Genomic DNA, 23,181 nt, shown 5'->3' with positions numbered 1-23,181 from the left:
TTTGTGAGTTACCTTTGGCAAACTTTTGTTTATTATTGTAAAACTGCAGGTGTTTATGCTCTGCTTCAGAAAAAGGTTTTGACCTATAAATATGTTTGCAAAGAGGGGCATAGAGAAGCCCACAAGATGATAAAGAGGGAGTGATGCAAGCAGAGCTTGTTGCTTTCAGGGCTTTCAGTTGGGGGCCCGACTACAGTGGATGCTTAATTTGTTCCTGCTCAACCAGTTGAGCCTGTTTCATGAAGCATGATTTCTGGGTTAACTGGATAATTGCACTGAATAAAACCCAGAACCCTCTCAAGTCTGGAACATGGACTGGAGTAAAATGTGCTGTTCTGGGTTTTACTCAGTGCACTTATCCAGTTAACTCAACAATCCCACTTTGTGATACAGGTCCCCGATCTAGCTATCATAAGCTCTTCAGATGGATTACATTACATTACAGGCGTTTTATGAACAATGTTATCTAGAAAGACACTGGATGCAGCTTTCATATTATTACATAGTATCAATTTATACAGCCGGATATATACTGAAGAAATTCAGGTTAAATTCTTGCTCAAGGGTACAACAGCAGTGTTCTACCTTGGAATCAAACCTACAACCTTTAGGTTACAAGCCCAGTTCCCTACCCATTAAATTACACTGCCAGCATTGGAAGGCCAGATTCTGCCTCCAAGTTAACTTTATGGTCTGTCAAGTAAGATGGTGTGGATGTTTTGACTTAAAATTAGCATCTTTTTATAGATGTGCTTTATTTAACAGTGCACCTTTAAATAAAATTTCAAGTTGGTTAAAGATAAAATCATATCTTGAAGCATTTCTTTGAAGAATATGAATAGAAGCAATGTCTCAGACATGTGACACATGTCCATTGATTGAAGGACTGAAAACTAACAGAAATTCACACGAAACATCTGGTATAAATAAATATGTTGCACATTATGTGAAAGCAGTTTGGTGTGGCTGGACGTGGCAGGGTAAAACCAGGTAACTACTTCCAAGACCAGCGTTTTGCAAACATAAAAGCTACAGCCCGTTTCTGATGAGTGCGAAATGAGATGAACGTGTGAGTGCTCTAAAAGTTTATTGCTTAAGTTTATAGTGGTCTGCTTCCAGAGAGCTGAGGTGAGGATCAGCTTTTAAGAGTCCAAAATAGTCGTTGAAATAGTCCCGCCACTGATGGCTGACATCGGTTCGACAGGTGGGACGGTAGGCTGTCACAGTTTCATCCAGTGATTATAACTGTACTGAGATGTACATCATTAATGCATCATAGAGTGCTTCATACATATTAATCGCACTGCAGAGATGAGGTAAGCCAATTACTAAATTTAGGGAGAAGCTTTTGATTTGTGTGTGAGAAACATATTTGATGACTTCCCTGGACATAGTCTTAGACTGAGACAGGGAAAGGTGGTCTGCTGTTATTCACATTTGCAGTACAACTGGACTTACAAGAGAATTGGCAGTGCTACTGTATCAAGATGAAGGGGAAGATGGCCACTTAAAAAAAATTGTGAGGAATATAATGGTTAATGTACTTCACAATGAAAGATACTGGCCCCAATAAAAGATCACATCATGGACTCAATTACATTTTTAACTGAATTATTTTAGTTTTTTATTCTGTAATGTTTGATCACATATATCATCAGCTTGAATTCAGTAACACTTCAGGAAAACATCACCAATAAAAATCATGAATAAATAAAATAACAATGAATTCTACTGTTGTCTTACTGCGTGAAGAAATGTTTTAGAGGAGTCATTTAGTGAACTGACTTTGTACAGTGCGTGTACCTAGATAAGAATGGGGGTAAGATATTGTAGCTGTCCGTGGGAAGGGCTGTGAGTTCCCTGTGAAGTCAGGGTTTGGTAAGTTTTTAAAAAACATTCTTTCCAGGGTAGGGAGATAAAAACAGTGTTCTGTGCAGAAACAAAGGAGCAAAACTTTCAGATAGAGGTGGAATTTCATTTTAGTTTGGAAAGAGTGAACAGGAATCCAAGTTACAAATGGAAACCTATGTTAATGCTTTAAATGACAATTGATGATTAATGCAATTATGATGCTAAATGGAAGATGCATCATAGAGGTATGTGAGCCTGGCCCTGTCCTTCCCCACTGCTGATGCACCAGGCCAAGAAGATCAGTTTGGCCTCATCTGACCATAGCATCCACAGTTCCAGTCAAAGTTCAGCATTGTAACTTTGACTGGAACTGGGTGTTATAACACTCACAAACACAAAGTCCACCCATCCATCCATTCATTCATTTTCCAAAACACCAATCAATCCATTGCAGGGTATACACAATATTCACTCACACATGCATACCTTTGACCAAGTAGCCTAACATGTCTTTTGAACTGTGGGAATAAATGAGAGTACTCAGTGGAAACCCACATGCACATGAGGGGGCACACAAAGTGGGCCAGAAATCTTCTTGGGAAAGAAAACTATTACTTAACATTTTCTCTGGGCAATTGTATTACTATAAAAATATTGAATTTTCCCATTTTTGAGCACACAGTAGAGCTCATTACCACACTTACACAACGTTAAATTAATACTTTAGTAACTGAGTGCTAAAAGCTTTTCAGAATTGAATAGGGCAAACTCGAGCCCGTTAGCACTGCATTACTGCCCCCTATTGCTGAGCATTCAGAGAAACAACCTAATAATATGCAGAGGTTCTGCTTTGATTATCCAAGAATTGTAATAGTTAAAAATCCAGATTTTTTTCCCTTCCTAATCATTAATTACATTCTCACAGATTATGAGCAAACTTTTTATTGTCTTGAAAATTTTACAAAATATAAACATACATTTTAATTTTTTTCAAAAAGAAGAAACAAAAATGTACTTTTGTGGTAAACCTTGAAACGCAACTTCCAGTTCCATAAACGAGTACAAAGCACAAGTTTCGTGGAGAGTTTGTGAGCGAGCTTGATGCTCTGAATGCAGCACTCTAATACAGACTCGTCTTCTTCATTATCCTCAGGAACTCCTGTTCATTTATCTCTCCATCTCCATCCCGGTCTGCCTCATCTATCATTTCCTGTAGGATCAGAATGGCAAATAAATAACTCTCCTACAGTTTTCCACATAACCTGATCTCCTGAACAAATACACAGCAAAATGTCCATTGTTAAATCACCTCTGATCGAGTGCTTTTGACTAACAGAGAACATATATCGTCTCTGTTAGGCTCAAGCTATCTTAGTTGATTTTAAAATGAATTAATGACAAGCGTTTGGATTATGTTCTGCTTTTTGGAGCTTTTAGATTAAGCACAACAGAAACATTTGACTAGTCACTTGGCACTCGGCTAAGTTAAATACATACCATTTCAAAAGATGCCACTCTTTAGATGCTGAAAACTCTTTAAGACATGTTACTAATCAGTGTGCAATGTGAAACAAAAATGTTTCTGTCAACAGTGGTTAAAAATAAATATTTATTGAAAATTTGTCACTAATATACTAAAGGGTTCAAAAGGATTTAAGTGTTTCAAATAATTATTTGACCCAGGTCTGTCAGCAACTGCCATGGAAACACCTGGGGAATCACAACATGCAGGATTTTTTATTTATAGAGGGTATGCACATGACGTTACAGTAAGTAGAAGTCACTGCAGTTACACCCACTGAGTGGCAGAAAGACTACTGAGTGGCAGCGTTAGCGTTCAGCTTGAATGCCGCGAAAACACTAAAAACACATCTAAAATGGGAAAGAGCTGTTGTGCGATTGACTGTACAAATAGATTCAACAAGAAATCGGAGCTGTCCTTTTACAGACTGCCGAAAGCTAAAGAAAAGAGAAGCAAATGGATTGCTGCAATTCGCAGAAACAACTGGAATCCAGGCACCGAAACATGGATTTGCGGTTGTCATTTTGTGTCGGGTAGGCTATGTTGGATTTTTGGGTAAAATCATGCCTTAAGTTATGTACTGTATTGACTACTCATCAATTACATATTTAGTACCTTTCATTTATATTCTGTGTAACTGTAAAGTTTGTGTCAGAATTTATTAAAAAACATCCATGATGATGAGCCTTGTGTCCTACAAACAAAGGGGGGATGGTTAGATCGTATTAGCTAGCCAAGCATATAAATAATTAAGGTATGATTTTACCCAAAAATCCAACATACCTGACACAAAATAACCAAAAATCCATGTTTCGGTGCCTGGATTCAAGTTGTTTCTGCGAACAGCAGCGATGCATTTGCGTCTCTTTTCTTTAGCTTTTGGCAGTCTGTAAAAAGATAGCTCCGATTTCTTGTTGAATGTCCACGGACCACTGGTTCTTTGGTAAGTTGTAAGGAACACTGTCGAGTCCAACTGCCTTTAATTTAAGCAGATAATCGTTTGTTTTACTCCCGGTTTTGCTGTTTCCTATACTAAAGACAGCCATGTCTTTAGCATGTTTTGCCACTCAGTCTCGACTGAGGGGGTGTGTTCAGGTGGGAAAGTGACGTCAATGCATACCCTCTATTGAGCATGTTGGTTTTTAACAGCTAGTTGGAAGTGGGTATCCTGCATCTGGGCCTGGCATTCTAAATTCATCTCTGGTCTTTTGAAATGTCCTGCTGTCTTTTAGTTTTTGAATTTCATAACATTACATTTTTGAATGTCTAGGCACATCCTTGGATTATTTTGGGCCAAACACGCTGTGGTTTGGTTATATTCTTTCATACGGTAGTTGAACCTCGTTTTTAGATTAGAGTATTTGTTGTAACTTAAGAAATACATTTCTTCATTTTATTTGGCAATTTAATTGATAAGCGATATCTTTCCCCACCAAATTAAATCAAATAAATACCGGACATTAAAGGGTGTTCTCGGTTAAAACAGCTGGGTTTGGAAAATTGAACATATTTCACTTAATCCTCATCGCTGACCGGGCAATGGCATTAAAATTTATTACATTCAATTTAAATTAACAACAATGACAAAACAAGAGAAATTCACATTGATTTCCCCAATGCCCCTTCTCTTGGACTGAACTGAATGATGCCGAGCCACTTGATGTGTTATTGTATACATTTTTTTTTTTTTTTTTTTTTTAATTAAGCAAAATAAAGAGTAATGGAAAGGATCTGGTGAGCCTCGAACCAAGGTCGCCAGCAAAAGACTGTCACGCTAACCACCACACTAATTTTAATGAATGGTAAGTACTTGGGTAAACGAGGCTGCTGTCCAGGCATGTTGAATGATGAGCACGCTTCTATTCTGACTGGGTGCCTGATCGAACAAATCACATTTAATGCAGCCACCAGAAGCAGTGTTGCCAAAAAAATCTCACCAGAAGTCGCTACTGGCTCTCTGAAATGTCGCTATAAGCCGCTAGATTGCGTGATGATGTCACACAATACGTAACCACCTGCAGCTCCACAATAGTTACCTGCAGCTCCTCGTCTGTCAGGTTTTCTCCGAGCTCTTTGGCCACTCTTTTGAGATTTTTAAAAGAAATTTTCCCTGTGCCGTCATCATCAAACAACCGGAAAGCCTTCAGAATTTCCTCCTTAGAATCCTTTTCACTCTGAAATCACAAAACAAAAACAAAAACGCAACCATTATGAATCACTGTGGATTCCAATCAAACCTGAGTATAATGAATTATGTGAAGTACTAACCTTTTAGACACCAGTAAGGCTGGCAAAATGCTGAAAATTTTTAAGAATGATCTATCTTCACTAATATTCACTGTTCTTTCTTTCATATAAATACATTTCAGGGATCTGCACAGGAATGTTTTCAAATTTTACTTGCCGCAAGAATTACAATATTTTAAATATGTATTTGACACAGGCCTGACAGCTGTTGCAATTTTTTAAGATTGTATTTTTAACCATGACATTTTCATTCACCATCTCAGCAGGAAAAGGAAAATCACACGCTCTCCTCCATGGTCCTGCCAGCTGCCGCCACTGTTAAGCTGGAGGGGTATACTTTATGCATGACGGTTGTGGGCAACTTCAACAGCCTGATTGATAATGGTAGAAGCTCTTGTGTGGTGACACTGTGATAGTCCCAGTGAATGAAAACCACCCTCCCTGGATAATGCTGTAGCCAATCAAGCGCCACCCTGTAGGCTGCCTGCTATGATTGGACAGTCCATGGAGCACACTGCAATATATCGGCCAGACCATCCAAGTACCATATGTGCATATATACACATAAATAAATAAATAAATATATTTACTGTATTTAAATTTTTTATTTATTCAAATTTTTAAGGGGAATGAACTCACCATTTTCACCGTCATCATGGACAGAAAGTCGTTGAAATCAATAGTGCCAGAGCCCTCCTTATCAATGTCTGCAATCATCTTCTTTATCTCCTCTTTCTTGGGTTCAAAGCCCAAGGCTCTCATGGCCACCTGCAGCACAAATTGCATCACCCATGAGCAGGGACACCATCAGGGATTTTGGGCTACATGAAAAGACCTCACACTGGGCCCCTCCACCCCAGGCAGCCTTCTCCTTGCGTAATTACAACCTTTGGAAATGTCCTAATCCCCCCCTATATGGTGCCCATGTCTGTGAGCACTGGTAACTGATATTCACTGAAAGTTGGCTTTCCAAATGCACAAGTAAGAAAGAACACAATTGTATGTGCAGGTAAAAACAACATCTATATGTTCTCAATACAAAACCTGATATATTGTCATGTCATTACAAGTTGGTGGGGCAGCCTGCCCCATATCTATACCGCGCCGAGAGTTTGGCACTTTTCAGGGATTCTACAAAAATGGTTTGTCATGACCGAAGGTAGAGCTGAGTAACGTTCAGGCCGAATGACCAATAGGGGGCGTGGCGATGGGCGTGGCCTATCACAAAAAGGCGCATAACTCCCGAATGGATTTACAAATTTGCACAAGATTTTGTGGAAAGGTTGATCATGAGCCAAAGAAGAGGTCACGTGTTTGTGGGAGGGTGTGTGTGTGGATGCATGCACGTGTGCAGTCGCAGCTATTGCGGATTTGCGCTTGTTTCCTTCTTCTTACTCTTATTGCTCCCAATTAGTACCACAATCAATAATTCACCCCATTGGACATTCAGCTACATCTACCAATAACATTTCATCTTGAAAGTAGCCAGTTGGAAGCAGGACACTTGGATACACGTTGTAAAAACTTTGGGCTTGTCATCTTGGTTTTGTGTGGAAGCTAGCTTACTTGCTAACTTATAATTGGCAAAAAAATGTAAATAGCTTTTACAGCTGTATAATCTTTGTGGGGAAACTTAACTTAACTTATTTAAGTTAAACGCATTCTCAATAATTTCATATGCAAAACCCACATAATATCATTTCATGGCTCAGACAGCTACATGGCTACAGGATAGGCCATAAAAATGAATTTGTAACCTTTAGACTATCGAGGGCACAGCACTGCTACTTGACCCTGTGCGCTTGTGGCTTTTTGTTAGTTTGTTGGTCTGTTTCATTCAGATGTCTTTTAAGTTAACTAAAGCTAAGCAAATATGGATTTTTTAAAAGCATGGACACTTTTGTTCCTTGTGGCAGTTCTAATTTACAAAACTCTTGGGCTGAGTAATACTGCAAAACCGCGCGACCTATCTGCGCGAACACCTGCTCTCCCTCCGACCCCCGACAACCTGCGGTCTATGCCTACAAATCCTCGATGATTGTAATGAGCTTCGAAGGAGCCATAGGACAAGGATGCAAGTGAAAGCAGTGAAAAAACACAGGGCCAAGTTACTTTAAATAATTCAGGAAACTTTGGATAGCAGCACTGCATTGGAATACAGAATGTGTAATTAGTGTTAGCTAAGATATCCAATATTGTGTACAGTAACTTGGCCTAATTTTTATATCAGTACTTTTAATGGCCTATATTTTGCAAGTCTCAATGACTCATAATGCTTTGTATGTGTGAGTAACTTGGTATTTTTGTACGTTGAAAATGTGTTTTTTTTTTTCAGATAAAAATGACAGTACTGAGAGTAAAAAGGCTGAATATTGTAATATGCGTGCTAAGGTTAAAAAAGAACTATAGTACTTTATTAGGAAATGGAAATTCAAAGAGGATATCAGGTGCATCAGGAGTATTGTTTGCAGTTCTGGGGACCGTACTACAAGAAAGATATAGGGGCTCTGGAAAAAGTTCAAAGAAGAGCAACAAAATTGATTCCAGGTATGAAAGATAAAAGCAATGAGGAAAGACTTAAGATGCTTAACCTCTTCAAGCTTAGTAAAAGGAGACTTAGGGGTGATTTGATTGAGGCTTTTGAATTCATAAAGGGGATGAGCAAAGTGAACTACAAGAGATTCTTCAGGTTGAGTTCTGTTAGTAGAACGAGGGGACATAAATGGAAATTAGCAAAAGGTAAATTCCATACAGACATTAGAATTTTTCATGCAGAGAGTAGTCAATGTGTGGAATAGCCTGCCAAGTCACATAGTAGAGGCAGAAACTCTGGGGATTTTCAAGACTAGGCTTGATAATATCTAGTCTGTAGGAAATCAGACGTGCATTCACGACGGCAAGCATTAGTTAACGTTCACGAACATATTCAAACATATTCAAACTTTTTTCTGTTCGCCACAAACGTTAGCTAACATTACCAAACAGTCTGAAAAGGTAGTGCGCCGCAAACAAAAATGAAGGCTGATAGGATAGACGCCAAGAGAACAGTCATCATATCGAGGGATGACTTCCTCAGCATATCACTCAATTCTGCAGACCTCTTCATTATTGCACTACATGACAATACAGAGCATACTCGTATAATATCTGTCATGTCAGGACCACTATCAATGAAGTCCTGTAATATCACAAAGGTCACTGCGAAAACAACCCTCCATTTAGTCGCATCCATTTTTATTAAAAACGCATTGGTGGTGAACTAAATGGAATGTTCATTTAAAATCGTTCAGCATTAACTGTTCGCCAAAAACTTCATCATCTTGAACGCATGTCTGAGCACTAATTTAGTCAGGAAATGGCGAGAATTGTTGGGCTAAATGGCCTGCTCCCATCATTATGTTATGTTATGTCACGTGTCAGCACTACCACCTGATGGTCAAAAGACACACTCTACAATTTTTTTCATCTCACTGCCGTCATTGGAAGTGGAATGACTTTTTCTCTGCTGGCTTTGATCACACCTTCAGCTCTTTAACGTCGATGGTCCCCGAGCCGTCCGTGTCGAAGAGATCAAATGCTTCACGGATCTCCTGTTTCTGTTCCTCTGTTAGGTCAGGTTTGGGTCCGGCTTTCTTCCGCAGATTTGAAGAACTGGGCTTTCTGTAGCTAGATGCCTTGGAAGGGGGAAAAAAACATGGTTTTAGCCTAGCCAGCTTCCATAATATGCTCAATATTACATTCTGGAACACTACTGGTACCCAATTGGCCAGATTGGTTTCGCCCATCTGTACTTATAGGAGGTAAAACTATGCATGTCCTGAATCATAAGCTCCTGGACCTCAAGTATGCAAAATCTAAGGGTGATACACAAAACTACTAAAGATCTATGATGTAAGCAGTAAGCAGTGTCTCCAAATCTATCTAAAATATCAAAATTGTGCATTGCTGTAAATCATAACATAATAGTATATTTCACAACAAATCAACTGTTTTGACTCATAAAACTCACTTTTGCATCATTTTCAAGTGAGAGTTACTATTGTTTAATCAGTGTAGGGGTCTAAGACATATTGGGATCCTAAAACCTATCTAAAAGCACTCACAATGACAATACCCCACAATGACAAAACAAAAACAAATTTTTAGAAATTTTAGAAATTTATTAAAAATAAATAACTGAAATATCACATTTACATAAGTATTCTGACCCTCTGCTATGACACTCAAAATTGAGCTCAGGTGCATCCTGTTTCCATTGATCATACTTGAGATGTTTCTACAACTTGACTGGAGTCCACCTGTGCTAAATTCAATTGATTGGACATGATTTGGAAAGGCACACACCTGTCTATATAAGGTCCAAAAGTTGACAGGGCTTGGTTTTTGCTCTGACATGCAATGAAGTCAAAGAAATTGTCTAGACCCCCAAGACAGAATTGTGTTGAGATACAGATCTGGGGAAGGGTATAAAAAAATTCTGCAGCATTGAAGGTCCCGAAGAACACAGTGGCCTCCATCATTCTTAAAGGGAAGAAGTCTGAAACCACCAGGACTCTTCCTAGAGCCGGCCGCCTGACCAAACTGAGCAATCAGAGAAGAAAGTCCTTGGTCAGGAAAGGTGACTAAGAACCCGATGGCCACTCTGACAGACCTCCAGAGTTCCTCTGTGGAGGTGGGAGAACCTTCCAGAAGGACAACCATCTCTGCAACACTCAACCAATCAGGCCTTTAAGGTAGAGCCGCCAGACGGAAGCCACTCCTCAGTAAAAGGCACCTGACAGCCCACTTGGAGTTTGCCAAAAGGTACTTAAAGGACTTTCAGACCATGAGAAACAAGATTCTCTGGTCTGATGAAACCAAGATTTAACTCTTTGGCCACAAAGTACAGAGAGGTCCTTGATGAAAACCAGAGTGCTCAGGACTTCAGACTGGGACGAAGGTTCACCTTCCAACAGGACAAAGACCCTAAACACACAGCCAAGGCCACGCAGGAGTGGCCTCGGGACAAGTCTGTGAATGTCCTTGAGTGGCCCAGCCAGAGCCTGGATTTGAACTCGATCAAACATCTCTGGAGAGACCTGAAAATAGCTGTGCAGCAACACTCCCCATCCGACCTGACAGACCTTGAGAGGATCTGCAGAGAAATACCCCAAATACAAGTGTGCCAAGCTTGTAGCATCATAAACTGCAATCACTGGCAAAGGTGCCTCAACAAAGTTCTGAGTAAAGGGTCTGAATACTTATGTCAATGTGATCAGTTTTTTATTTTTAATAAATTTGCAAAAATTTTGAAACCAGTTTTCGATTTGTTATTATGGGGTATTGTGTGTAGATTGATGAGAATAAAAATGAATTTAATCAATTTTATAGTAAGGCTGTAACATAACAAAATGTGGAAAAAGTGAATGGGTCTGAGTACTTTCCAAAGGCACTGTATATCCTAGCTAGACTTCATAGTTCCTGTTCTTCTGACCACTCCGCAGAGAATTTGCTTTAGCCATGCTGATGAGTTGGCAAAAATAGTCTTTGTAATAAAATTCAAAGGAAACATTCCATATACTGTTAAATGCTTGTACTGTCCTTGACACGAGAGTTATTAATTATTAATAATAATAACTCTCGTGTAGAGGTCATTGAGTCAACGCTGGAAAAGAGACAAGCAAAGCGGATTCAAAACGCCCGAAGTGCTAGCCTTAAAGCGAGTCTGTTTCAGTCATCTCGCGGTCAATCTCCGCAATAGCTCGTAAAATCTGTTTACTTGCTTTAAGGCTAGCATTTCGGGCGTTTTGAATCCACTTTGCTACTACCGCTCATATCTTTTCCAGCGTTGACTCAATGACTCCATTTACAAAGCAGTAAATCACGATCAACAGCAGCACAACTTCAGTCTCCTCCATGCTTACTGTTGTTGCAGTGTCACACAAATAATGATGCCTGTCCGTCGCTTTATATGGCGTCATCATTGTTCTATAGACGCGCGCAAAAATGACGTGTAAAATAGCTGACGATTTTTCATACGTCAGCGGACTAATTTGCCTAATGCTGGCCCCACACTAGAGGATAATTGGGCCGATTTTGTGCCTGATTCGTTTTTCCCGACAATCGCGGGGGCGTTTCCGATCCGAGGTTAATGTGAACCGATTATCTGACCAAATGATCCTGTAGTGTGAGGGGTTTACAGACATAATCTGAATGTTACCGACTGGATCGGAGTCTCCCCGATCTCGAATCGTAAATATCAAACATGTTTGATATTTACGATTTGAAATCCTGTAGTGTGAAAGGAACAGCGTTGGAATATTGAGCAGAAACCCGCAACAGCCAATGAGAGCGATCTGACTGGGAAGCCTCACCAACCAAATTTATTTCGGCTTGCCAAAACCGAAGAAGTTCTCTGCGGACGATATTGTTTTATACTCGATGCGGTTAGGTAACTGCACATAGCAACACAAGTATCAATATTATTGTATTATGTATATATGTAATTATTGTAAGGTTGTGGTCTCCATGGAGACGGGGAATCAGCTTGCGCAAATAAAAAAAAGTCCCTGGAATCGCCACTCAGAAATCGTTTAGTATAAACGCCAAGTGTGTGGTCCTGCGTCTGGACTGAATCATCTGGTGTGTGCCTTCTTACGATTAAAATATTAAAAATCGGTTAAATCTGTCGTTATGTCTGTGGTCTCCCACGTTTTTAAAATCGGTTAAGATTTGAAAATCCTCTAGTGTGCACCAGGCTTAATCTTCGCGGGTCTTTAGACCGCGCTGGAAACGCAGACAACAAGCTGAAAGAACCTTTTAGTTCCTTGAAAAGCAGTTACTGGGACTAAAAGTTCCGGGTACTTTGGGTGGAAACGTGGCTTTATTGTTCAAAACGGGACCCATCGATGGCAGGCTATCCAGAGGTGGAGCCTCGAGGTGGAGGGCAAAACTTCAAAGAGCAATTGAGCTTGTCAGCAGCAATGCAGGTACTCAATGGTTGACATTAAATGCCCTTAAACTAAAAACAAACAACTCATGTTTTACATATTATTATTATTATTATTATACTCATCATGTACCATTTTCCTGTGGCATAACTGAAGTTTTTTTTTAATCTGAGAGAGGCAGCGACCGCACTACGGTCATCCGCCATTACGTTGTTCTTACAGTTTTTTTCAAATAAAATGATGGGATTTTTCCCGGTCAGAGCATGCACGGATGCACATTTAAAATTTTGATCAAACGGAGTGCGCATCCGGGTACTTTATCCGTGCTCTACACTACCGTACTTCAGTTTGGACTCACACTCCAAGATGGATGCGTGCTCGCCATGCATACTCGGCGCGTGGAAGTATCCGGTTTGGGACACAGACAATGCTGTTTGGTTAATAAAGCTAATGCAGGGGTGGCCAACCCCGGTCCTGGGGAGCCGCAGGGTCTGCGGGTTTTTGTTTTGACCTTAAATACAACAACCACTTACACAAAATAAACCAGGTGAGGTGAGTTAACTGTGTAATCAACTGCTTTAATTGATCAATTAAGCGCCGAGTAAAAACAAAAGCCAGCAGACCCTGCGGCTCTCCAGGACCTGGGTTGGCCACCCCTGAGCTAATGTCTAACAGGGTGTGAGCTACACTACTCGATGTAGTCGGAGTGCTTCATGCCCGTCCCCAATTTATTACATAATTCGTGGTAAGAAACTCAGCGGACCTGGGTCTAAAAATGCGAACTAGTCTATCCATTTAAGAGTAAACAAAAAATTAAAAAATACATATGTCTGGGTCTCACTAGGAGATCCAAAATAGGAAATGCACATAAATCTTACCTTGTTAAAAGGACTGCCGGTGATATTAAGGACAAACACGTGGTGAGCAGTATACTGTAATATCAACCGTAAATTTAAATCGTAAATAACATTTTATTCTGTATGGTTGCAGACGCATTGCCTCGTGTAACAGTGTCATTGCTTGAAATGACATCAGAGGCAAGCATTGCAAGCAACACAAATTGTTGTGTGGAAACTGCTTTGTGTAACAAGACCTCCTAGATGGGCAGCAAACGGTGGAAGGTTAACTAGCTAGCTAGCTAGCCACAACCAACGCTCGGGGAAGCTATAGATAGCTATCGATAGCAAGCTAGATTAGATTTTTAATACTAGGTACAGTACGGCTAATAAAGGTAGCTAGCTAACACGTAACGTTAGCTAGAATAAAACAGGACTGACTGACGTGCAACCAACTTTCCGAGAGATTGACAGCAACTAACGTTAACGTTTGCTGGTTCACGTTAAGCGTGAAGTTCCACAAAACAGTCTGAAACAAAAATACTTTATATATCCAATCTTATTATACAGTTTTATAAGTTGGCTGTATTTCTGGTACTTACCATTTCCAAATACACAGGCTGGGGAGAAGCAGGCTTGCTAACGCTTTATGCAGATAAATGTGTTGCTCAGATGTAAACAAACTGTAGCTAACAACCGTCGTCCAGAAGGTTTAAATGACAATATATTTGACCAATCGGAAAACGATTTTGTCTTGTACGAAAGAATATTAACCTTTTGGCCAATTGTAAACACGCGTAGGCGGGATTAAACGAACATGAAGTGGCTTTTTCCGTCTCCTAGTAACAAACAGGCGGATTCATTGGCGCCGAACAAAAAAAAAAAGGTGCGCATGCCCAGTGAAATCAGTTGTGCCAAAACTAAAAGGGATGTCTTAGTTGTATCGTTGAAGTGCTTGCGAGACGAATCGTAATTTATTAGCGATATCGGGTGTTATATATCGTTATTTTTGCTTCCAGTTATTTTGTTATGTTCTGTTGCAAAAACGTGTAAATAGCTAGATCTGTTAACACGTTTTGATTTCATGCGTTAACTCGTTGGCGAATTACAATGAGCTAACTGGCTGTTTACAGTCTCCTAGCTGTCTAAGGTGAGGAATGATCTCTGCGGCATAGATGTGAACACCTGATACCTTCACTCTTGTTATGATAGTATAGCTATAGAATTTTGATAATACAGACTGTGGATGTAGTGTCTATTTCTGTGAACGTTTATCTTCCTATGTAGTTTATTTTATTTTAATTATTCTTTTAGTTTGTTTAAACTTTGAAGGTGGAAAATTTTACCATTTCTCCTTGGAAAAGTTGCTTCAAGAAACCACCACAGAACATGAATGTACTGCAAAAACACCTATAAAATGAATGATGTATAAAAGCAACAATCATACTAAATTTTACACGTATCTCTGATTTAAGATGTCAATGTTGGGTTGCACAGCAGTAAACCAGGGTCCGCATATTGGACTGCAGCAGCTGGCGGCGTTAGCTGCAGCGGCAAATGCCTTCTTGGGTCCCAATAAAAAGTGCAAAATCGTGGATGGCCAGGAGAGCGGGGAGTCCAGCCTGGTGTGCTCCTCCTTCCGTCTACTGGTGCAGTTGGATCTGAGCTGCGCAGCTGGACAACTGCTCAATGAGACTACACAGGCACACCAGAAGGCGTTTGGCACAGGAACTGGCTGCCTGCTGTTCATGGCGGGAGTCTGGAGCACGACGGCTGTGGAGTGCCTCCAGGAGGGGGTACCTGTTCAGCACATAGTGTCGGCTATGTTGGAGGGGCTGGACTCATGCTTGGAAGCAAGCAGGGGAATCCGCCTGCCAATCAAGGAGGCTGTCCGCCATTTTGGCTCTGGAGGGGATAAACGACTGGACAAGCACAGAGATCCCAAGAGCATTGAAAAAGCGCAGAAGGGCGAGACTTGCGAGCCACAAGCTGACTTGAGGGGAAAAGCGAACATAAAACTGACGCACAGCAGGCATTTCGGCTTGGGTGAAAGGACAGAGACAGGAAGCTTTGTACCAGGGATGATGTCATCATCATCATCATCACTTTCAGGGAAGCCTGAACCCCTGGATGTTACCCGCCTTGCTGTCTCTGTGAGTCACGGTTGCGAGGATGGGATGAGTCTGGTTGTTGAAGCCTACAGAATTCAGACAGAGAGTAGCAGGGTAGACGGCGGCCGTGGGATGTTTGACCTCGACAAACTGGTAACGTGTGTCCTGCCTGGGCTGCCTGAGGGCTGTTCCTGCACCCTCCACGGGTTCCTCACTCTCGTCTCCGAGGAGCAGGCTCCAACCGCTAAAGGCCTAGAGGGCCAAAGTCTGCGTGTGGCTGTCATCAATGGTGACCTTACCAAGAGTTACCACCACCTGGGCTTCAGCAGGCCGACTGATGTTCGGCACATGACCGGAAAACTAGATTGTCTGGGGTTCCATTCAGAGAGCGATTGGGCCCGGAAAGCATTGACGACTCTGCAGCGGCTGAAGGTGGATGTGCTCCTGGTTGGTGGAATGGTTGCAGAGGGTCTACGCCAGAGTTGTGTTGAGCAAGGCCTCCTAGTGATCGAGAGGGTGATGCGTGGCGTCTTGCGTGACTTCGCTGAAACTACAGGAGTCATGCCGGTCACCTATCTGTCTCAGCTGGATGAGGACTGCATAGGCAAAGGGGCAAGGGCATTCATGTGGCGGGAATGTGGAAAAGCTGTGGCTGTTAACATTCAGGCAAATGCAACCCGGCTTGTGACGGCGGTAATCACTAGCTGTGTTAGCAGTAAGCTACAGATGTTGGAGGACCGATTCTGGGGCTGTGCCCACCGCCTTTATCACGCAATGGAGGATGGCCACGTCCTGCCTGGTGCGGGGGGCACCGAAATTCTCTGCGCCCACCATCTTAGAGAACTCTCAAAACCTGATGGCAACCGGACACACCCACTGGGAGACTCAAACCCGTATAGGGGTGTGGTGCTCCAGTGCATGGCGGAAGGGTGGGTGGAGTATGTGGCTACAGTGATGTGGAACTCCGCAGCGGTTCCCTCAAAGCTGGAAGCCTGGACGGTTATTGACCAGTCTCTGAAGGGCTTGGGGGCTGGGACATTACCATGGACCCGCCTCTCGGAGCATCTCCACGGTGATGGAGGACATCTTGCAGTCGTCTACGACAACGTGGAGGCAAAGTTGGAAGCCTGGAGGAAGGCCTTAGATCTGGTCCTTCTGGTGCTTCAAACTGACACCGAGATCATCACTGGCTTCAGCACCAAAGATGCCAAGCAGGAATCCCATCTCATGTTGCTTTAAGAATATTTTTCAAAAATGCTTATGAATGAATATAGTTTGTCTTTTGTTGGGAGCTTGTTTTTAATACATTGAGTCTTGCTTGCCCATACTTAACATAAAAACACATTTGAAAACGGCAACACAACTGCAGACCACTGGGCCTAGAGCTTTTTGTGTAGTTTATAGATGATAGTGTAGTCTAAAAAGAATTTAGAAAATTTTTTAATATTTCCAAGATTTATATTTTTCTAGCTCTTTTACTGCACCAAGCGGAGTGCACTGTCTGTAAGTACTGGTGCCACCACAAGATGGAGACAAAAGTTTGTGCACACTAGTGTTGCACAACCTCTTACCCAGTAAATAGATGTTCTGTTTGACATCCCACTGAAGGGAAATTGTCTGAAGAAGTGCAGTTAGTCAGAGGAAGAGGGAAATTTGTTAAGGATATAAACAACCTTACATGACGCAACAAACGGTCTTTCATCCACTAAGTTGTAAGATCCATTGTTCACACTTCGGATCGTTTGTGGTGCTCATTAATACATGGGTGGCAAAACCTGTGGGTGACATTAGTATCATTATTTACCTCCTTTATGAATGTTTGTGCAATTTCTGTTCTTTTTAAAGGATTTATTCACTCCTGCACATAAGTACACTTGTCAAACAAACTGTATTCTCTTAGCCAATGTGCTGTCTCTTCACTTAAACACAAACATGAAGTTTGAAGAAGGGGCGACATTTAAATTTGCACGTCAGCTTTGGCTTTAAAGTGCCTGTGCCCTTCCCGTCAGGTGACAGAATGCTGAGTGATGTAAAAACATACAGCATTCATTAGCTTGCTCACGATCACTCATCAAAAAGGCATAGAGCGTTACCTTCCTCTTCCAATTTATTAAGTTTTGTGTTTCCTGTAAATACTGTAAACTGAAATATTTCTTTGATGAACTTACAAACAGCACATAAAGTTAATCAAAGAAGCAAAAGGAGTAAGCTATCAAACAACTGTGCACAGCCAGACTGCCTATTCACTGAGTTAAGTGGAAATGGTGAATGCGTACTCGAATCTATTTAAGGGTAATGTTTATTAAGTGGCTGTTAAAATTACTGTCATTAGTAATTATAACGTCCGCTTAACAAATATTACCCTTAGATAGATTTGAGTACAGCATTCACCATTTCCATTCAACTCAGTGAATAGACAGTCTGGCTGTGCACATTGGTTTGATAGCTTACTCATTTTATAATGGAGCAGGCATTAATAACCTTCTTCAAAGCTTTGCCCTAAGGCCTCAAATCATTCATTGTCCTTGTCTCTTGCAAAAATAAAATCTGTGATGTTGTTGTAAGTTAAGTAGAGGCACCACAGGTGAAAAGGGTGATTTTGAGATATTATCATATTTAGCTTCTACGACTACTGTAGTTTCATAAAATATCTGAAAATAATTTCAGAAACTACTTTAAATAGTTAATTAAAATGTTTTTATACCAGCAGCTTCATGTATACCAAACAATAAATTTGATTTAATAGCCATTTTCTCTAAATCACATATTCCCTGTATTCTTTTCCAACTTGACTTAGATATGCCTATGAAATATGGTGCTTCTTAACCAAAATAGTTGGTAATTTACATAAGCTTTTTAAACTATATTTTGTAATTTCTATTGTATGGGGTATTTTATGAGGAAAAATAGCAATAAATAAATGAATTTTTGGGCATATACATAGGATTTTAAAAATAATTCATGAATAAAACAAAAATTTGAAAAACCCCTCTATGAATTACCAGCTATTGAGTTGTTCATCCAATTGAAACATAAAAATGAACTCTGACTTAATCCACTGAAGAAAAAAGTGCTTTAACTAATATGAAAATTTGAGCTTTTAACAATTAATGAGCTGATTTGCATATATTCCTAAAAATAAATGAAAGTCATAATAGAGAAAATGTATTTGTGTCCACATTCAAAATAGAAAATGTCCTTTTGATTAGAGGAAAGGATTTTTTCCCCCTATTCACCTGTGGTACCTGTCCTTAACCACAGTGTTATGTTTATCTGTTTCATTAGATATTAACTATGATGGTGTAACTTGGCATAAATGTTCTTAAATTCCACTTACTCTTCACAGTGCACTGTTTCTGTTTGATAGTGCCAACACAGAGGCTACAATTCAGTCTGCCAGCTGAACCCTCCTCTGTTTGCTAATGCCTTTCCTAGCTCTCTTTAATTGCTGATCCACCAGTGGCATACAAAGCCAAATTTGACCAGTGAGGTCAGGTTACATGTTGGGAAGCACTACATTGTTAGCTTAGCATAATGTTTGCTAACAATGAATCTGGAAAAAAGATAGTTGATTTGACTTGCAGTGCATTTTGCTTACGCTGACGTCACAGTCGTGTTTAGTCTGTGCTAATAACATTTGTATAACACCACAGATTTTTACTATAGATGTGTTACTAGTCGAGATATGTTACTAGTTATTTGTCAAGACAAAGAATGCGGTCTCAGCACTGCTAAAAACACAGATCAGACAACTTGCAAATGTCCTCATTTGTACAGAAATACAAACGTGAAAGGTGGAAAAGGCACTCTGTTTGAAAGTAGCTCTTGCTGTCATCAGTGCTTGGCTCTCAGATCGCCTGTGAGTTCTTAATTCTTAAATGTGGCTTAGGCTACATACAGGTGAAACATACTGTTCAATTGGCTTGTCACAGTGTTATTTCCCTGTAAAACACCATTGATACTGGTATTATCAACCTTTGCCACTGGGGGGGGAGGGGGGGGGGGCTGATAGATTCGCTCATGAGACGAGGCTGGAGTTTAATACACACATTTTAATCATTTAACTTTGATAATGTTTCTTTTTTAATGATTTAACTTGGGTAATAAATTGCTTATATTTAATTTCCATGATACAGACCTAACAAAAGTAGGCTAAATAAATCAGCATTGCAAAATATAACATTAAATAAACAAATCAAACCGTATTACAAGACCGTAGCCTATCTATGACAGTACAAAATGATTACTACACAATAGGACAACAATATAATTTACAACTCTGCTAGGCAACTTATAACTATTGTAACCATTATGTGAATTGAGTATAGCTTTCTATTTTCACACTTTGGTGCAAGGTTATTCCAATTAAAAGCTTGGTCTGAAGGTAAGGATATTTGGTTTCCCCCACCAACAGTCCCCTCCCAAACACAGAACAGACACAGTCTTTTTGAGAGATGTTTGTTTGGTTTCCTGTCCCAAATGCAGCTTACCGGCTTACATGGGCCCTTAATGAAGAGGTCTGGAACTGGCCGGATCTCCGAAACGAGAGCCCCGTTTCCTGTGATGAGTCCAGAACTAAGCCACAAACAGTGGTTCTGTTTGTTTGAGGCTTTTTTTTGCACCTCACTCCAAATTTATGCAGCTTGGTCAACACCAATATGGGTACGCATAACAGAGTTCTCGGTGGCATAGGTGAGCCTCAGGTTTTGTGATTAAAATAGCCATGCAGAACAAGCCTGGCACCAAGAATCTTAGCCTGCTAGAAAAGACTAAAGAGTCTTTGTTTTATTTAAACTTTATTTAACAATGAAGGTGAACAGGCAGGTTACTGTAATTCATAGGTTAACAGAATGCAGTTGACCTGTGAATTAAATTCAACTGGGAATCAAAGTGGGTAAGGAATGCAAGGGATTCATGTAGACTCTCAGAAGTAGGGGATAATTAAGTAGGCATGATAAAAGCGTCTGCCAAATAAATGTAATGTACACCATATGACATACACACTTTCTGAAAAAGAACCACCGGTGAACACCATTGCCAGTATATTCAATACACACTATGTGTTCTTCATTTTATGTCACTCCATGCTGCTGGGAGGCAGACAACCTTGTTCAGATGTTTCTAAGTTGCTTGGCACAACTCGGGATCATTGACACACAATTTCATCAAAATTTTGTGCCAGGAATTTGAGCGCATTTCTTTGTCTTTACAACGCATAAAATGCACGATCAATCATAAAAATGACGAAATCCTAGCAAGAGTTCAGCAACTCTTTCAAAAGCATTCATCTCATAAGTACTCCAGTCATGTGGCGGAGGAGAGAGTGACACATTCGATCAACTAACCGAGACAATGCTCCCATAAGACAGTACAATGATGAGATGAACTGAAAAAAAATGAACTCTGTCCCCTGATCAGTGAACTGTGATGCAACCAAACATGTGATATTTGATGGACCAAATGCAGACTGGGGGAGGTCTGTGAATTGGTGGACTGTTTGTGAACTGCTTGCAAACAGTTTGCGCTGGGGGCACCACATGTATTTGTCTCTTGTTCAACACTTACTGTTTGGTTCAAAAAAGTTCTGTTCCATACATACAGCACCTTCAGGTTGGCTGTATGTAGAGAGCAAGCATTTCTGATTCATTGCACACCAGCAACCCTTGCTGACTGATCAGGCACCCACAAGTCTGTCTGTAAAGCTGCACATGAAGCATCTTCCTCTGACTGCTGTCTGTGTGAACCTGATGTGTGAGCAGCGGTGCGAAGAGAACTTGGCATTGTGTGTTTTGGAGGACAGAATGTGCTTGTTTTCAGGGGATATTGTAGCAAGTATTGATATATACAACTGGGCATTCCAGATTGGGAGAAATGGGGGGCGGGCATTTGAAAAAGGTAGCTTTACAGTGGCGTAACAGACAGGTTTTTTGTGCTCGGCCTCATAGCTATCAGAAAACGTTTGCCTGTCATCAGAAACTAAGTTTTCACCCAGTTTCACCTCTGACCAGTATACCTACATAAAGTTCAGGAGTTGGGTCGACCGTCCCTGACCACAGCTTCCTCTCAAAGATCCAGACATGATGTTCTGCTGGACCGGAGACGCACATGCTCTCCACCCTTTTTTTCTTTTTCCCTGTAATTTTTTTTCTCTTTTGCTCTCTTGTTCCCTCAATTTCTCATTCTCTCGCTTGCTCTTTCTCTCTCTCTCTCTCTCTCTCTCTCTGTCACCGTGTCTGCAGCCTCATGTGAAGACTGCTTTATGTCCTATTGCTACTCCAGATATTCAGCAATGAAATGCAATTATTTATGCCTCCTGTTTGGTGGGACAGACATATTTTGTGAGCAGAGTGTAAAGGGGCAAAGGAACTAGCACTCACTGTGTGTGTGTGAGTCTGGGTGAGAGGGTGTCTGGGTGTGAGACTGTGTGTGTGTGTCTGGCTGAGTCTCGGTGAGTGTGTGTTTGGGTGTGTCTGGGTGCATGAAAGTGTGTATTTGTCTGGGTGAGTGTGTCTGGGTTTGTGTGTGTGTGTGTGTGTGTGTGTGTGTGCACGCAGTAAATAAAAAAAAAACAATGGGTGACATAGTAGAATGTTTGAGCAGGTCAGTGAGGCTGTGCTTAATGAATGAAGCTGCCCAGATGCAGGTGTGCTGTGCCAAGGAAACACTTATACACGCGGAGCACTAGACTATGTCATGATTAAACTCAGTTTCATTCAGTTTCTGTTCAGTTAAGTTTTATTTCAATATAGAAAGTTTCACACCAGTGTATCCCAGGGCAATTAGCAGGTAAAATCAATCTACAATTGATACAGTCTGGTCAATTGCCTGCAAATGAAAGCAGAATCAAAGAGAAGTACTTTCAGTTGTTATACAACAGCCATATTTTGGCATTCCTGTTCTTAGCTGTCAGGGAGTTCCACCAACATATTACAGTACTGTAACTCTGTTATGTCCCAGTGTTTTTTGTGCTTTGTATTTTGTTGCTGCCGTGTTTGTTTCTGTCTCCGCTATAGAGAGAGATAATGACGTCACGGTCCTGTTGTGGAGATGCCAATCCAAAGATATGCCTGAGACAGGATGCTTGCCAGCGCCTGGCAACCAGACTGAGGGATGCCTGTTGAAGACGCCCGGACCATCGTGGAAAAGCGTTATGAGAAAGATGCCGGACTATATTTTGAGAATGTGCATCTTTTCTGTCAGTTCTGAATTTTGCAGTCTATTGCCTACTGTCTGCAGCCTGCTTATCTTGGCAACACTATCTTTGTTTACAACCTTTTCTATAACATGTATATTAAATTGCCACATGTAGCCCTTGTATTACCTTTCAGTTATAGAAAGCCCATTTGAAAGAAGAGTGCAGCTTGTCAAGTTAATCAGCGGTTATATCAATTTCTACTTCGGATATCCAAGAGAAATAGGAGGTTGGATTTATCACTCTGGCGTAGATCACATCTATTCACTGACTGCCCAGTGATTTTCCTAACATTTTTGGGATAGAAGTATCTAGATCCCTGCTTTGCTGTACAATAAATGCCTGCTTGATTTTTATGTATCACTGTGCTTACCTGGGTCTTCTTTTGGGTTGTGGTTATTTTTGAGGTGGCCTCGTGTTACGTCGATTAGTAGTGTACACCTGGATATTGTAACGCAGGTGGATTTTGGGTTGTAACAAACTTGCTTCAGGT

At 40.8% G+C, this 23,181-nt stretch overlaps 2 protein-coding genes across 4 annotated transcripts; one reads left to right on the top strand and one right to left on the bottom strand.

Moving 5' to 3' along the window:
- Window positions 1-1,961: 1,961 nt before the first annotated feature.
- On the bottom strand, window positions 1,962-14,119 carry cetn4 (centrin 4). 2 transcript variants are annotated; one of them, XM_035427295.1, is made up of 6 exons: window positions 13,988-14,079; window positions 13,428-13,481; window positions 9,142-9,294; window positions 6,260-6,388; window positions 5,410-5,547; window positions 1,962-3,061 (listed from the first exon to the last, which is right to left on the bottom strand). In XM_035427295.1, the coding sequence occupies exons 1-6, from the start codon at window positions 13,988-13,990 to the stop codon at window positions 2,972-2,974; spliced, it is 567 nt and encodes a 188-aa protein (XP_035283186.1). In that variant the 5' UTR covers window positions 13,991-14,079; the 3' UTR covers window positions 1,962-2,971. The 2 variants fall into 2 exon arrangements, with proteins under 2 accessions (XP_035283186.1, XP_035283187.1); XM_035427296.1 differs by lacking the exon at window positions 13,428-13,481 and having other exon boundaries at window positions 13,988-14,119.
- On the top strand, window positions 13,169-17,742 carry bbs12 (Bardet-Biedl syndrome 12). Of its 2 annotated transcripts, none has more exons than XM_035427294.1 (2): window positions 13,169-13,294; window positions 14,861-17,742. In XM_035427294.1, the coding sequence occupies exon 2, from the start codon at window positions 14,861-14,863 to the stop codon at window positions 16,733-16,735; it is 1,875 nt and encodes a 624-aa protein (XP_035283185.1). In that variant the 5' UTR covers window positions 13,169-13,294; the 3' UTR covers window positions 16,736-17,742. The 2 variants fall into 2 exon arrangements, with proteins under 2 accessions (XP_035283185.1, XP_035283184.1); XM_035427293.1 differs by lacking the exon at window positions 13,169-13,294 and adding an exon at window positions 14,194-14,535.
- The last annotated feature ends 5,439 nt before the right edge of the window (window positions 17,743-23,181 follow it).

The sequence above is a fragment of the Anguilla anguilla genome, chromosome 7, assembly GCF_013347855.1.
Source record: "Anguilla anguilla isolate fAngAng1 chromosome 7, fAngAng1.pri, whole genome shotgun sequence".
NCBI lineage: Eukaryota > Metazoa > Chordata > Actinopteri > Anguilliformes > Anguillidae > Anguilla > Anguilla anguilla.
Note: the sequence above shows the minus strand (reverse complement) of the source record. Positions and strands in the feature narration are given on the sequence as shown.